Raw genomic sequence first — 15818 nt, 5'->3', positions numbered from 1 at the left:
CTGATGTAATAAGAATTATGATGAAGGTGCGGAACAAGGCAGAATAGAAAGCTAGGAAAATAAACTGCCCGGAAAAAAAGAATATTTACCAATCACTTCGCAATCTGGTGTCTACGGCAAGGCGAAGAGAAAAAACAGCATACATGACAAAGAAAGTAAATTTGAATATTTACAACCCTAAACAAATGTGGAATGAGGTAAATAACATTTTAGGTAGACAAACGAAAGACGAAATACCTCATCATTTGCGTGCACCGGACCTGGTGAACAACTTTTTCATAGACTCCGCACCTCCAGCACTGCAGCTAAATTCAAATGACTCTATAACACATTCTACGAGCGGCAACATACAGATCGAAACATTGAATTTGCAAAGCGTGTCTGTAGATAAAGTTAATTGTATAATCAATTCCATCAGCTCGAGGGCTGTAGGCAGCGACGGTGTTTCTATAATAATGATTAAACTAACTTTACCGTACTCACTTGATGCTATTATATTACCGCCATCATAAATACCTCAATGTTATCTGGTAGATTCCCGGTGGCCTGGCAAACCTCTATTGTCAAACCGATTCCAAAAAAGATATCTCCATAAACCTTCGGTGACCTTCGCCCGATTAGCATTTTATCGGTTCTCTCCAAAATCCAATAGAAAGTGGTGAACGAGCAGGTACGAACGTACTTGGAGAAAAACAAAATATTGCCAGAAGCTCAATCTGGATTTCGCAAACATCATAGCACTACTACTACTAGCTATTGCACATTTGGTGGATGAGACACTTAAGGCTTCTAACGATGGACTTGCTACAATTCTTGTCTTATTAGACTTTAGCCGCGCATTTGATAGTATATTGATTCCCGTGCTACTTAACAGAATGAAGATCTACGGATTTTCTGAGTCACTTTGTAGATGGTTCTGTTCCTATTTCCAGACAGAAACCAAATAGTTGAATGCCCAAACGGCGAAGGTAAAATTGCTCGCTCATCACCCCGTATGCTTTACAGAGGAGTAATCCAAGGGTCAATATTGGGTCCGACTTTATATTGTCTGTACACTTCGAGTCTTCTCGAGGTCATCAAAAATTGTTCGTACAACATGTATTATGCAGCTAATGAAGCATATACGCCCCACTGAAACTGACGTGACACTTGCAATATTGCAAATTAATACCGATTTAGAAGCTGTAGCAGGTTGGGCCAATAACAATAGTTCTCATGATTAACCCTAAAAAATCTGTCTTCATTATCTTAGGAACGAAAAAACAGATTGCTGAAGTACGTGGCCTTGAAATCGATTTGTGAATATCAGGGCTGCCTATATTAGAAGAAAGTCAGGTTAAAAATTTAGGCATCGTAGTGGAGGAGTCGCTTCGATTTGAAGCTCATATAAATTCCAAAATACCAAAATGTTATGGTGCACTAAAATCATTATATAAGCTTAGACCAAAATGTTAAAACACAAAATGTTCGCGAACGCTTGTCAGATGCGCTAGTTTTATCCCAACTGGATTATGGAGGCGTTGTATATGGGCCTTGCATAAGAAAAAGAATAGAACGAGCGATTCAACGTGTGCAAAATTCATGCATGCGTTTCTGTCAAGATATCGCTCGCCGCTCACATATTCGCCCTTACCTTAATAAAGCGGGTAAGCTGAATATGTCAAACAGACGAATATTAAAGCTTGCGGCTATGGTATTTACGCTTAAACAATCTGGCTTTCCACCATATCTCACGCGTAAACTTGAATGGAAGCCTAACCGAAAGTTGATAGGTTTGCGCAGTGCCGGATTAAGAAATTTTGACGCCCTAAGCATTTCTAGATCTTGGTGCCGGGCCGAGCTCTGGCAAGAATCTATGGCCTATCTATGGTCTTAAAAAACTAAGTCGAAAGCTGAGCTCTTCATAAGGCTGAAAGCGCGGTCGGATCGGCACGTATGAGGCCAAAGGCCACGCTGCAAGAAAGCAGAACTTGGAATTGACAAATTGTGTGAATGAGGCCGAAGGCTGAGGTCCTCATAAGTTTAGACGCCCGGAGGGTCTGATGGCGGCGCGCTATAAAAAAAAAATCAATGGCGAATTGTAAACAAGGCATAATGCCCAGCCGCGAGAAACGAAAGCCTGGATTTGGACAATTGGCCAAGTTTATGTGAAGCTTAAGAGCAACTTTTGCATAAAGTAAAAAGCCGAGTATGAATAAGTCCTAACGAAATCGAACCAATGTGATCATGGTTCTCCTGCTGCTCGGCATTTGGCCTCGCTCAAAAGGGCATTTGATTAGAGTTAGTTGTAGCTGATTAAATAGGCGTTTCGAACCGAAGATTTCCTTTGGCAGGATTGGCCCCTAGGAGTTAAGACCCAAGGGTTGATTTAGTTAAGAAGTGAAGCCACCAAGTTTTGTAGTGTACAGTCAAATGTAAAAATATGGGTGTACACATCTTACTCAAAAATATGTCCTATAGCATCTTATTCCAGTGTAATAAGAGCGTAGTACCATATTTATGAGACGATTCTTTCGATACATATTTTTGCACTTGACTGTACATTTTTAGAGGAGGATCTTTGATATCTACATCAGTTAAGCTAGTAGGCTATGTTTGGTATCGTTTTCGTATAAATCGGGAATGCCAAAAACATTTAAGAGTGTAGTATCACATTGACACCATTCCGAAGTAGAAACGTAAAATTTTCATTTTTTTTTAATATTCTTCTTCACGCTTCAACCGCTGAACCAATTTAGTTGAAATTTGGTATAGAGATAATTAGTTTAGTCCCCAGAAAGGACATAGGAGAGTTTTAATAAAAAAAATCATCGCTAAGGATGTGTAAAGGAGGGTGGAAGTTTATGTGGGGAATCAATAACCGCTGCACCTATTTGAATGAAATTTGGTATGATCTACATTTTAGATTTTGTCGAAAATTATACGAAACGTAACTTAGAACCTAAACTTAAACAGTTATTGACCTCCGACTGACCGACTTCGCCGAAGCTGAAATAAACCTAAATCAAAAATCTGGGTGGAATCACTTTTAATTACATCTTAGGAAAACAAAGATTAATTCTGCTAAAGGAAACCTTTGGTTCAAATAAAACCGTATGCTTTTGGTTTTCGACCTTCGTGGGGCTCCGAACCTGCACTTTAGCCTTTGATTCCGTCATCAGTTTTTTTATCATAAAACTTTGACAATTAGTTCGCACGATCGCGGCTCTGCAGCTTGGCCGTGTGCAATACGTCGCAAACCAATCTGGCGTGCAAGAGCTCGGGCAGTATGAGTGACAAATTCCGATCCTCGAAATCTGTTAAGACTTCGGTGCGAAGCCGAAAGCCGAGTTGCAAGAGAGCGAAATTCGGACACAACATAATTATAAATTAAGACAAAAATGTAGATCTACTATCAAATTCGACACTCTGAGAAGGCAGAAGAACAAGCTCCACGAGGGGTTGAATACAAATAGCTTTCTAAAACTGAGCTCTACGTTGGGTGTAAGGCCCTTTGGCCCCATGCTGACCGATTTGCTGATTGCTGGAAATCAAAAATCAACCACGAACCAATGGGTAAAGTATGAGAAAAAAATCAGCATATTGCAAGCCTGATGGGTTGGGAATCCTAGTAGGGGCAAAGGCCTGCGTTGGAGACGCGCTTACGTGCCCTGTACACGACGCACGCAGGTTCATGTACAAACTACCCGTTTTTTTTGCCAACGATTTTGGTGCCCCCCTAGACGTGGTGCCCTAAGCAAGTGCTTATTTTGCTTAATGGTTAATCCGGCACTGGGTTTGCGTGAGCAACAAGAGCGTATCTCGCTTCCACTATTTCGGCTTCAGTCATTTAGAGGCAGTTTTCGCTTTACTGCGTCTAAATGCTGGAACGATTTGCCGCCACCCGTAGTTAACAGTAAGTCCCTGGCGGTTTTCAAACTGCGTTGCAAGGCATATTTACTGGACCTCCAAAAGAAAGTAACGTACACTTTTGGTTGAATGACCTGCTCTATAGATATTTCAATTTAGTTAGCATTGTTTGTATCCACTGCGTATTGTTCGGTTTTGGTATCCTGTCCTAAATGTAATAGTGTTCATGTTTCTGCTGTCCTTAGCTAGATGTATGTACAAATACGGCGGTGGCAGAATAACAGCGTCCGTTGCTGGAAATCCTTAGGGCCGCTGTGCCCCGAGGCTTTTTGGTGCAGACATTAGCTGAGCCACTTTCCCTTTCAATTAGTTTGTAAGCATTATTGTGTACTTTTATTATGTTTAAACTTTTTGAATAATATTTTATTATAAAAAGTTTTTGGTGGGATTGTTCTCTCATGTCACACTTTACATACAGTCTTATTTTTTTTTTCTAGTTTGGTCCGTCTTCATTAATTGCATATTGTATTTGAATTTCATAAGTAGAAATTGTGTGACTGAGGAGTTGTGTCGTGTTGGCAGGGCGCGGAGGCGACCGTGCCGGACGCGGCACTGGGCGCGCTGCTGGACGACGCCGACGCCACCGATGGAGATGCCGAGCTTTGGGTAACATCTTTTTTTTTTTATACCACGTCGGTGGCAAACAAGCATACGGCCCGCTGCAACTCCAGAGGTGTTACATGCGCATTGCCGACTCTTTAAAAACCTGTACGTCCTAACGTCAATATTTAAAATAAATAATCATTTGGGGACAATCTTACACAAAAGAACCTAGCCTCAAGTAAGTAAAGCTTGTACTATGAGTACTAGGCGGCGATATACATACGTATATAAATACATACTTATACACGTAGAAAACACGCATGACTCTGGACTTAGGCAAATACCTGTGTTCATCACACTAATTAAATGCTTACCGGGGTTCGAACCTGGGATCATCAGCTTCATAGGCAGGGTCATTACCCACTAGGCCAGACCGTTCGTCAAATATATAACACACATATATCACACGCTCGAAAAGGCTCTTCTGATTGTTCAAAAACTGATGAGAATCTTGGATTTTGTCCACAAGAGTGGCAAAGTAATTTTTACTACACCAACTGTTAAAGGCCCTCTTGATTGTTCAAAAACTAATGAGAAATTTGCATTTTATCCACATGTGGGGGATTTGATTAAATGCAAATTTTGAGTTGTATCCTTATGTTCATCCGACCATCTACATTCTTTAAACCAAATAGTTGAAAAATGCCAAGAACACAAACTACCACTTTACATCGCCTTCATAGATTATTCCAAAGCATTTGACAGTATCACCCACGACTCCATATTCCAGTTCTCACCTACGGTGCACAGACATGGTCTTTGACTAAAGCTCAGAAGTCCAAACTTGGGGTGCCAGTACGAGGTGTCAAATTGGTGGACTGAGTCCGGAACACCGTGCTGCGCTCCAAGAAACAAATCGTTGATATAGCTTGGAAGGCGGCCAAGCTAAAATGGGACTGGGCTGGTCATGTCTGCCGAATGCCGAATGAGTTGTGGGGCAACGTCACTACAGAGTGGGAGCCCGAAAACTCGAATCGGGGATCTGGCAGACCTCAGCGGCGCGTCGATGGCGGGATGGACTGGACTCCTTCCTGAAGGAGTGGCCGGACACAGCACTGGACAGAGATCAGTGGAGAGATTGGGGGGAGGCCTTTGCCCAGCAGTGGGACACGACAGGCTCCAAATAATAAATAAAAATCCTTGTTAGCTAGTAGAATTGACTTTTAAATTATGATTTTGAATGATAAATCCTTATTACGTTCATTTAGATTTGATTTGGTTTGTTTTCTTAGTATTTAATTTTTAGTTTCACTCGGAGACAACGTTTGTTTTACCCTCGTGCCTTGAAACCCTTGCAACACTCAAGATTCCACTTGGAAATGTGGAATTTAAAAAGACATATTCACATTATAAATAAATACAAGGCTCCAAAACCTCAAAACAAGTTATTTTTTAACTTTCATAAAGAAAACAAAAATGGTACCATTCGATTCCTTAAACTTGATTGAAAATAGCAAAATAGCAATTATTTTGATCTTCCATACATTTAGGTAGGACAGACTATTACAATATAATTTTTTTAGAGGCATTTCAATCGTCGAGTGCGATAGTACAGTTAGTATTATCCTCGCGTTGGAATGGTGAAATATTGTGTGTTTCACTCGGGGGCAAAATTTGATTAAGGCGCGGTGTATAGTAAAATGCGCTATTTTGAAACCGTTATTTACAGACAAGGATTTCATCGATTATTTTCTAGTATGTATAATTTCAGTCCTTGAACTAGGCTTCTGCTTGTCAGAAACACGATGGCCCATCTTTTTCTCGATAGATTATTTCTTTGGAAATATGCTTAAAATTGTGTTTTTTTTTTCCATATTTTAGAAGTACTAAGACGAATATTAATATGAAACTTACTTCATTCGATAGCTTTTAAGTAACTCTTAAGTTTTTGTTTAACCTTTTATCGGTACGTTAATTTTGTCATTCATAATTCTGAACATACATAACAAACAACTTTGCCCCCTTGCAAAACGAATAACTATTTTTACTTTCAATCGTTTCTTAATGCAAAGATTCCGAAGAAAACTGAATCGTGTCTCGCATCGACCAGTCTGTTTATTCTCTTCACAAGTCGTGCGTGCCTAGGTGCGTCGCCTAGGCGAGCGCGTGGGGCGCCTGGACGCGCTGAACGTGGGCGGCATGCTGGCGGCCGCCACGGAGGGCGGCGGCGCGGGCGCGCGGCTCTCGGCGCGCCTGGACGCGGGCGGCGCGGCGGCCTCGGCCCTCGCCGCACGGCTGTCCCGCCTCGACGCGTTAGCGCGCGCCGCGCCCGCTGCGTTGCACGCGCGATCTGGGGCCGCGCGCGCCGACGCCGCCGCGAGAGCACTGCTCCAGGAGCTCACTGAAATCTACGCTTGGCTCGACGCGCCGCCGCTGAGGGATCTCGACTCTATTTCTGAGGTAAAGAAATGAAGCTACAGTAGATTTTTTTTATATAAGTGATGAAAATTGGAACCGTGTGAAAATGATTATATTTATCTCGGTAACGGTATCGGCCTGCAGATCTCCCTAGCGAGCCCGGAGGGCCGCGCGCGCGCGCTGGCGGCGGGCACGGCGCTGCGCTCGGCGCTGCGCGCGGAGGCGCAGATGGCGCCGGCGCGGCGGCGGCTCGGCGCCGTGCGCGAGCGCCTGCGCCGCCTGCAGCGCGCCAAGGACGCGCTTGCCGCTGCACTCGCTCGCCACCTCAACAACCTTCTTATTCATCTCGGTTAGTACGGTCACGTCTGAAAATATCGATACGAAAAAAGTGCCAAAAATATGTATACATGACTTTATTGCCCATATATTAAGGTGGTGTATACATATTTTGGCGCATTTTTCGTATCGATATTTTCTGACGTGACTGTAGGTATACTTGACGTTGTCTAAGAAAATCAGGAATAATAACATTCCCTTGGGTCTTCCAGGATTCTAAATTTGTCATTCAAAACAGGATCTTAAATGTATAATAGATTTTTGGATGTCATTACTGTACCTATGGCGCGTCCGTGGGACTCAAGGAGCTAAAAAAAATTTTATAAATAACATCGTTTGTAACTATCAATTTGTTGCTTGCTTGACATCTTTGGCACCAAACGTTTTGGAGCAGAAACCTTAGTTATTCTACTTCTGCTTCCACAACTACATTAAGTTATACACGGTGTAACATCATGAGGAAACCGAAAGATTTTAACAGTGTATTCCTGATCACATTTAGAGACTAAAATGTCATATAAACTTTTCTGGATTTCAGTTAATAGCAATGAAAAAAACATCTTATTGTAACTTAGTGGAAAACGCCTTTTCGATGGCGATGATGGCATTATGGGACCTAAGTCTATATATCCTTATTGATAGATGTCAAAAAGTGACAAGTAACCTTTACAAAAACTAGGTTTTACAATCATTCAATCACAGTTTTTCAATCATAATATAACTTTTTTTTTTGTACAAATACAATCAAAAATTTGAAAAAAAAAAAAAATTTGTTGGCGTAATTTACTTAAACTCATATAACATTTCTTCTTTTGGCCTCAGAAGTGTGTGGTTAAAATCTTCCGGTTTCCTCGTGTTACACCGTATGTACTCTTCACTACAAAGATGTACTTATAGTTATTTTCATAACGTGATTATCAATAAAACTGTCCTTACCTAAGTGATAATGCAGGCAACGAGGCGGCGTCGGCGCCGGCGGCGGGCGCGGCGCGCGCGCACCACGCCGACCTGCTGCCCTACGCGCCCTTCATGCGCTGGCTCAAGGACATGGACGAGAAGGCCTACGACGCGCTCACCAAAGTATGTAGCCCAAAAACAGTAAACCTCTAATGATTGGCTCTTCAACATAATTATAAAACAACAGTGACGACTTTCTTACAAAAGTTTTTGGAACGAAGGTCCGTATCGGACGGTTGGCAGATGGGTCTAAAAAGTGCAAGTTTTTCCGTCACAGCCCTCTTTTGTTTAAAGTCTGTCTAGAGAATAAGTAGCCTAATTTCACCGACTTATTACGTATATCCTATAGTGGCCAACAGCCGCTTAAAAACAGGTGGTAACAGTAACAGTGACGAATCCGATCCCCGGGCGTGTATGCAGGAGCAGGATATTACTTGTTGTATTTTTTTTGCACTTAAGAGCAATTCCTAGCTGAGCAACTTTTCAAATCTCGAATTTTTGAAGCTATGTTTCTGTCGCGCTGCGGTGGGCGGGAGCCGGAGCTATCTAAGTGTGAGTGCGCGCACACAGACGCGAGACTCGTGCGCTCGCTCATTGCGCGCCGTTCCGTCGACATCGCCCGCAAGCCAGACGGAATTTATTCTGCGCTGCCCGACGCAAGTTGTTTTTGTTGTTACCACGTAATATTGTTTTTCATTTTTATATTATACTGTATCTATTACACCCTAAAACCAAACACCCTATCACCTGTACTAAATGTATTTTACACCTATGATGACGAAATAATAAATGATTGATTGATTGATTGATATTAATTACCATATAGGTAAAAACTGCAAAAAATAATGATGTCTCAGCTTCGGTTGTCGTTGTACAGTCAAGTGCAAAAATATGTATCGAAAGAATCGTCTCATAAATATGGTACTACGCTCTTATTACACTGGAATAAGATGCTATGGGATATATTTTTGAGTAAGATGTGTACACCCATATTTTTTTTTACACTTGACTGTACCTATCCGTATCAGTAAGTTGGGAGTGATCATGGTGTGTTGTGACATTTTGTAAGTAGGTATAAATATACCTATGGTTAAACTACAATCTATTTAACTTGTAGTACGATGGGGCTAAACTTGGGCCGCCTTATTGAAGAACGTATCGCAATGACAATCTGGGTAAAGTATGTTGGGATAATGCCGGACAATTTTGGGACCAATTGAGAGAACTCGTGAAAAAATGTTTTTTTCGAGATCTCAACACGTGACAGATTCTTGAAGTACGTAGCGAATCGTTAAATAATAACCGTAGATTCGGCCTGAATTTTGGTAATCTTCAATATAGAACGGTTTTAGTTTTGTACCTGTGTAAAGATGAGACATACTTTTTTTTAGGGTAACGAGTGTTTTGCCATTAAGGGAGAACATTGGATGGTGAAAAAAAGTTGCTTCTAATGGAAAGAGAATAAGGTATCACAAAGAAATAGGTCCGGTGTCTACCCTTTTGTATCCGATCTTAACCCTGATACAAAAATTGGTAAAATTGTGGCTCTCAAACTTTGATACCTATGTCATAAGGCGATTTGATAAGTAAACAATGTGCTAAGAAACCTCTTATTGTAAGGTTTACCCGAAGTAATAAAAAAAAACCACTAAAATAATAGATACGTTGCGAAGTTTTGACAATTTAAGATTTCGGTTTAGGGAAAGTGTAAATGTATTGTTTATTGAATGGAATGTACTGGAAGATATTAAGTACTTAAGTAGGAGGGACAAAAATCAAAATAAAAAATAATCGTACCCAGTCATTTTTAATGAAGGTCGCCAAAAAAATAAGAATCAAACTTAGAAATCAAAAAGACTAAGTAGTTCTTTAAAAAGGTCAAGGTCACCGAGAGCCCATCTTGAAGTTGGAAAATAATTAAAATTGCGATTTTGTTGGTTTAATTTTGCAATATATAGTTGATATACAATCTTTTTTTTTTTTTTATAAAATGTAAGGATCGTATGTAAAGAGTAAAGTAAATAATTAAATATATAGGAAAAGAGAGCCCTCTTGAAGCATTTTAAGGAAACTAATTTCGAAGCCCTATCTCTATTTTGTATCCGAAACTAGCAATGTATGTATGCGTGCACATCTACATATGCATCCGTATGTGTAGGTACTTTATTGCGAAAAATTGCTCATTTGCTATCTATTTTACTCGATTTTGTTATAAATTTCAACATGTATCATCATCCCTATACAATATAAATACTCTTTATTGCACACCTCAATAAAAGAAAACAATACAAAAGAAAACATACACATAAGCACAGGTAAACAACATGCGGTCTTATCGCTAAAAGGCAACCTTTGGGTTGCGGAAATTAAAAAAATTACATTGTCAGTAACCGTCGCGCTGGTAGTGGTACTGGATAAAAATAATGGTACGAAAGTGTGATCAAGAAAACAATAAATGTGATAATTAAGGTCAGTAGGTAAATTGAAGAAAATTTAAAGTTTGATAATCACTGCTGTTTTTTAAATAGGTAAAGATCTGATTGTTTCTGGTCCGATCTTTACCTGGAAGGGTCAAGATCGGATATCGGTCTACAGCAGTGCTAGGTCTGTTAACACAATTACAAAAACAAACACAGTTTCATCACAATACGCAAAATAAATTACAGAGCGAAGATCGGATAGAAGGAAGAATTCGCGAAATTTACCTTGCTCTCTGTGATTGCACATAGCACAAGCCCGACTCCCTGAGCGACGCGGGGACACTGACAGTCGAGGCGCAATGAAATAGCGTCTTACACAATGTTATCAACATTAAAAAATAAAGCCAAATTAGGGGGAAATGAATGTCCTACGTTCTTCACCCGCATCCGGTATTTACCCAACATACCTTAATCGTTGAACCGCCGCATTTCAAAATGGCCCTTATTTTGATATCGGCTAGCCGTAATGTAATACGGCGGATTATACAATACGACTGCGATACTTATATATAAATCCCCTCGTCAATGTAATTTCATTAAATTTGCTATCTAGTGGCAAACATCAAAGTAGTTATCTTTTACTTGTGACGCACAAGTGTGAGCAATGTAAAATACTATATTTCTAAAAAAAATTGCCTACTACGTAATAAAAGAAAATGTGATTATTAAATTATAATACGAAAGGTGGTCAAATCGCAAAATGCTGTCGTTTTATTTAAAATAATGAAATAATTAGACCAGTTCCGAAAGTACCGGGAAATCCCGGTTCTTTAAAACAGTACCGGTTCTGCAATCCCTAATAAGGATGTTATGCCCATCACTATTCCTTCTGTGTACGTATATTTAGAAACTGTCTCCGCCTCCAATTCGTGCGATAAGGACAACTGCAGCTCGGACCGAAATTCACTCGCAAAAAACTCAAAAATCGAGGTTTCGCTCTCGACTGTTTCCTCCTCCAAAACGCAACTAATCATAATGAAATTTTGGAAATTGCAAGAGGAAGAAATAATCTATGCCGCTATGTTTTGATTTTTTGGAAATTTTTTGTCATATTTGTATACTGTGCCTTTTTTTACAGCCAATTCAATTTAGCCGTTTTTGCGATTTTCGAGGCGCTGTATCTTTCTTCAAAATAAAATAATCCAAAAAAGCAAAACATAGCGGCACAGATATTGATGATATTGATCTTATTTGAAAAAATCACTGCTCTAGGTTGAAAATCCAGGGAGGAATCAGTCGAGAGCGTTTGTATGGAAAAATCGCAACTAGGAATTCCTCTTAAGTTTCATATTTTTGATTGACTAAGCGAGTGTCACAGACCAACCCCTATAGACTGAGCTTATAGGATGACTCGCGGTCACCGCCCGTATGGTTTATAGAGCACATATAAGATAGCACGCGCGCTGCTCCGATTAGTTGCTCCCAAATTTACGACCTGTTAGCAGTGTGCCCGTCTGTACGATAATAAATCGTAAATTTGAATTCGTTTCCTAATAATGGTATATTGCAGCGTAAAATGGCGTGGCAATAAGTCATCTAAGACTTCCAAATACAAAACAGATGGAATAACAGGTAAGTAGGTAAGTCAAATTCATTATTTTGTTGAAAATTGTTCCTTGTCCGCGGGGTTCATGTTATACCGGTCAATATGGTTGTACTGAGCGGAAACAAAGTACGCCCGTCCCTTTTCGTCAACTTGAAAATGCAATGTGCTATCCCTTTCACGTAAACGATGAATAGTGATGTGACGATGATGGTTTCATCAGTTGCGGGAAGTTCGTGCTTTCGTTCGTACCGTATTGTGCTATTTAAAAAAACACGGTCAAGTGCGAGTTCGTTTTACTCGCGCACCGAGGGTTTCGTACAAACTTTGAATTATCTCATGTTACTATTGAAGACTTTTGAAGAGAAGTATAAACACACGTGAAGTTGGTTAAATTGCAAACTGAATTCGGAAAGGTTTTTAGTTAATAAAAAAAGTTACCAGAATAGAGGTCTGATTATATTTTTCTTGTAAAATTTATAGTAATGTTAATATTATGTAAAAATTTCATCATTTTTCGTCGTTGAACTTCGGAGATAAGGAGATCGGTATTTTTTTTTTCATAAATCTTTTTTTTTTCATAGAGAAAAGTATGTTTTGGAATGTACAATTTGAGCTCTTTCAAATAATACCCCACTTGACCTAGGTCACTACTAGACTTTGAAATTTTGCCCCCTCTTCATAATGGGCATTTTCCATACTTAATAATAATAAAATAAAAATATATATATATGTGTCTGGGTTAGCGTTGTTCATAACTATTCCAAATTCCAAATCGATAGCTTTAGTGGTTCTCGAGATATTTAGCGATGTGACAGACAGACAGACAGACGGACGGACGGACGGATAGAGTCGCACCATAAGGGTTCCCTTTGTACCTTTTTGGTACGGAACCCTAACAATATTAAAGAAAACTGTGATTCTTTTTTATTTTTTATTGAGAATAATTAATATGTAGTTTAGTTATTTAGTTGGTAGTTTATCTTAGTAGGTAGTTTATTTAGTAGGTAGTTATACATAGTGATGGGCAGCTTGTAAGTTTCCAAAGTGAAACTTACACTTAAATTTCATGCAAGTTTCAAATGGAAAATTTCGCTTATGTTTCTAATGATTTTTCTTGGTTTTCGAGTTTTTAGCGAACTGACATAGACGCGGTGCGGCGAGGCGGCTTAGATATTATTATATGTTTAGATATTAAATCAAAGCACTGTGTGCTTTCTTGTTTCAAAACTGTTCACATTTTTTTTATAGCAATTAACAGCATATTAAATGGAATGAAATGCCAAGCGAAGTCTATAATACTCAATAAAAAAATTACGAATATTAGGGTTTATTAGGATAAAGAATTTAAGAGAGAAAAATGAAATTTCATGTATGAGAGATTTAAATAAAATATCATGTTGGTGTATAATATGTTTAATATATTCATACGAAGCATAACAAATAGCTAATATGTTTAAAAAAAAGAAAGGAAATAGGGTGCAGTGTAACGTGGTCTTGAACCTTCCATCCATCGTATAACATCCGGGTACAATTACCCCTTAGTTACGCGGCCCGCGGCTACTGTCACATAATCTCGAATTTTTTATCACAATCCGTTCTACTGACGTCAGAAGTAGCGTATAGGTTACATGAAATTTAAGTAAAATTTATTCAGTAACATTTCTATGAGAAATTTCCCTGTCAATTATGTAATTCTCAACAGTTGAAATATGTCACCGTTAAGGAAATATGTGAAATGTTTCAGAATGTGCCCATCGCTAGGTATACGTAGTTTAATTTTTAGTTAGTAAAATGATCATTATTGAGATAATATCAAAATAAGAAATGAAATAAAAAAATCCAATTTTTAGCAGGCTTTCAGAGTCGGGGACGCCGAGGTGACATTCTCCTAGTTGCATACGTCAAAAGGCTGCATTTGCCCCCAAAATGACGAAGTATAAAAATATGGGTATTTTTGAAATTCTATAACATGATTCATTTATAAATCAAGAACATTTGCATTGCGAACCTCTTACGGCTGTATATTAATAATTATAATATGTCACAGCAATACGTACCGATCTGTCCGTGTCAAAAGTGACATTTAGTTAACAAAAAACGTCACTTTTGACACTGACAGATCTGAATCGTATCACTGCGACATCTTACAGGCATTGTTCGAATACGGCTGTTAGTATATTGTAAGGTCTAGTTTAACAAGATGGACTTGATGATGAACTTTGAAGATGTGTGAGGGCACTCGGTGTTGGTTTGTGATATGCATATGTTGTGTGGATTTTTTATAAACCTCTTGGTGAGCAGTTAGGTCTCGGGTAACGAGATGGACCTGATGATGAACTTCGAAGAAGTGCGAGGGAACTCGGTGTTGGTTTGTGCTAGGCATATGTTGTGTGGCCTTTTTAGAATCCTCTTGGTGAGCAGTTAGGTCTCGGGTCACGAGCTCGATCTGATGATGATCTTCGAAAAAATATAATAAAATGTATGATCACGATTTTTATTATAACGGCAATTATTAGCGAGAGAAATGCAAATAAACGAGTTATATCTGTCAATTATAATTTTACGACTAAAATGAAAAAAAAAAAAAATGTTTTACCACTCCCTTTTGAAATTAACATCAAATTATCATTTATTTCAGATCTTCACAATCCATAGATTTTGTTAGTTTATCTAAGCTACGTACCTAATAACTAGTGTTTTTTTCTGCCAGCTTTAAAAATCATTAGCCCGCTCTTGGAGGGGTGAGGGTTTATACTTCAGCCCATGAGCTTTAGCATACCTCTCACATATCCCAATTAATTTTGTTAACGCACTGATCGAAGGCGCGAGCAGCACCATATCGTCTGCGTAGCTTATATTGTTTATAAACACGCCATCAATAGAACAACCGACATGGGCGCCGTTTAGCTCTCCAATTAGAGCGTTAACATATACATTGAATAGCAAGGGAGATGTTAAACCTCCTTGTCGTACCCCACATTCCAGTTTAAACGGCTCCGTCAGTTGATCGGCCCATCGTACACAGTTCGTCCAACTTCCGTACGAAAACTTTAGCAACTGCACCAACTGACACGACACGCCCATTGCCCCTAACTTTTTCCATAACAGGTTGTATGAAACTAAGTCAAAGGCTTTGGATAGATCGAGGAAGCACGCAGAAACTGGAATGTTTCTGTCAGTATAGTAGCCGACAGTTTGTGTTTTAATTTATCGCCACTCGTTTCGAATTTCCTATTTTTCGCACTTGTATCGTAATGTACTATTTACGTTTAGTTGTTCTCCTTGCTTGTAAGTTGTACTGATTTGTGAAATTTTGTGAGCAGTTTCGATAATTATTATTTTATCGATTAAGTTTTTTTTTGTATCTATGATAAAATACTTCGTTTCAACCGCGTGTTCCACGACACTCACGCTTTTTTTTTAGAATGGAATCAATATAAACCAGGTCGGCTCATAAAGTACCATCTACCGGGGCTCATGGGGATGGCGGAATGACATTTTCCTGATAATTTGACTTAAGCTAATATCTACATAAATTACATGTTCTAGACGTTAAGGTTCATTATGGAGTGAATGTGTTAGAAGAAATTAAAACAGGTCCATACGCTTATGACTATTTATTGCGACTA

General features: G+C 39.2%; 1 protein-coding gene across 1 annotated transcript in view; it reads left to right on the top strand.

The window, feature by feature from the left end:
* Positions 1-15818, top strand: part of LOC133522535 (exocyst complex component 1) — a 48991-nt gene that overhangs the window by 16348 nt on the left and 16825 nt on the right. Inside the window, exons 2-5 of the mRNA XM_061857900.1 lie at positions 4432-4515; positions 6598-6912; positions 7015-7219; positions 8159-8286. Of these exons, the coding sequence (XP_061713884.1) occupies positions 4432-4515; positions 6598-6912; positions 7015-7219; positions 8159-8286 (732 nt within the window). The remainder of the gene's footprint in view (positions 1-4431; positions 4516-6597; positions 6913-7014; positions 7220-8158; positions 8287-15818) is intronic.

Source organism: Cydia pomonella, chromosome 11, assembly GCF_033807575.1.
Source record: "Cydia pomonella isolate Wapato2018A chromosome 11, ilCydPomo1, whole genome shotgun sequence".
Classification (NCBI taxonomy): domain Eukaryota; kingdom Metazoa; phylum Arthropoda; class Insecta; order Lepidoptera; family Tortricidae; genus Cydia; species Cydia pomonella.
Note: the sequence above shows the minus strand (reverse complement) of the source record. Positions and strands in the feature narration are given on the sequence as shown.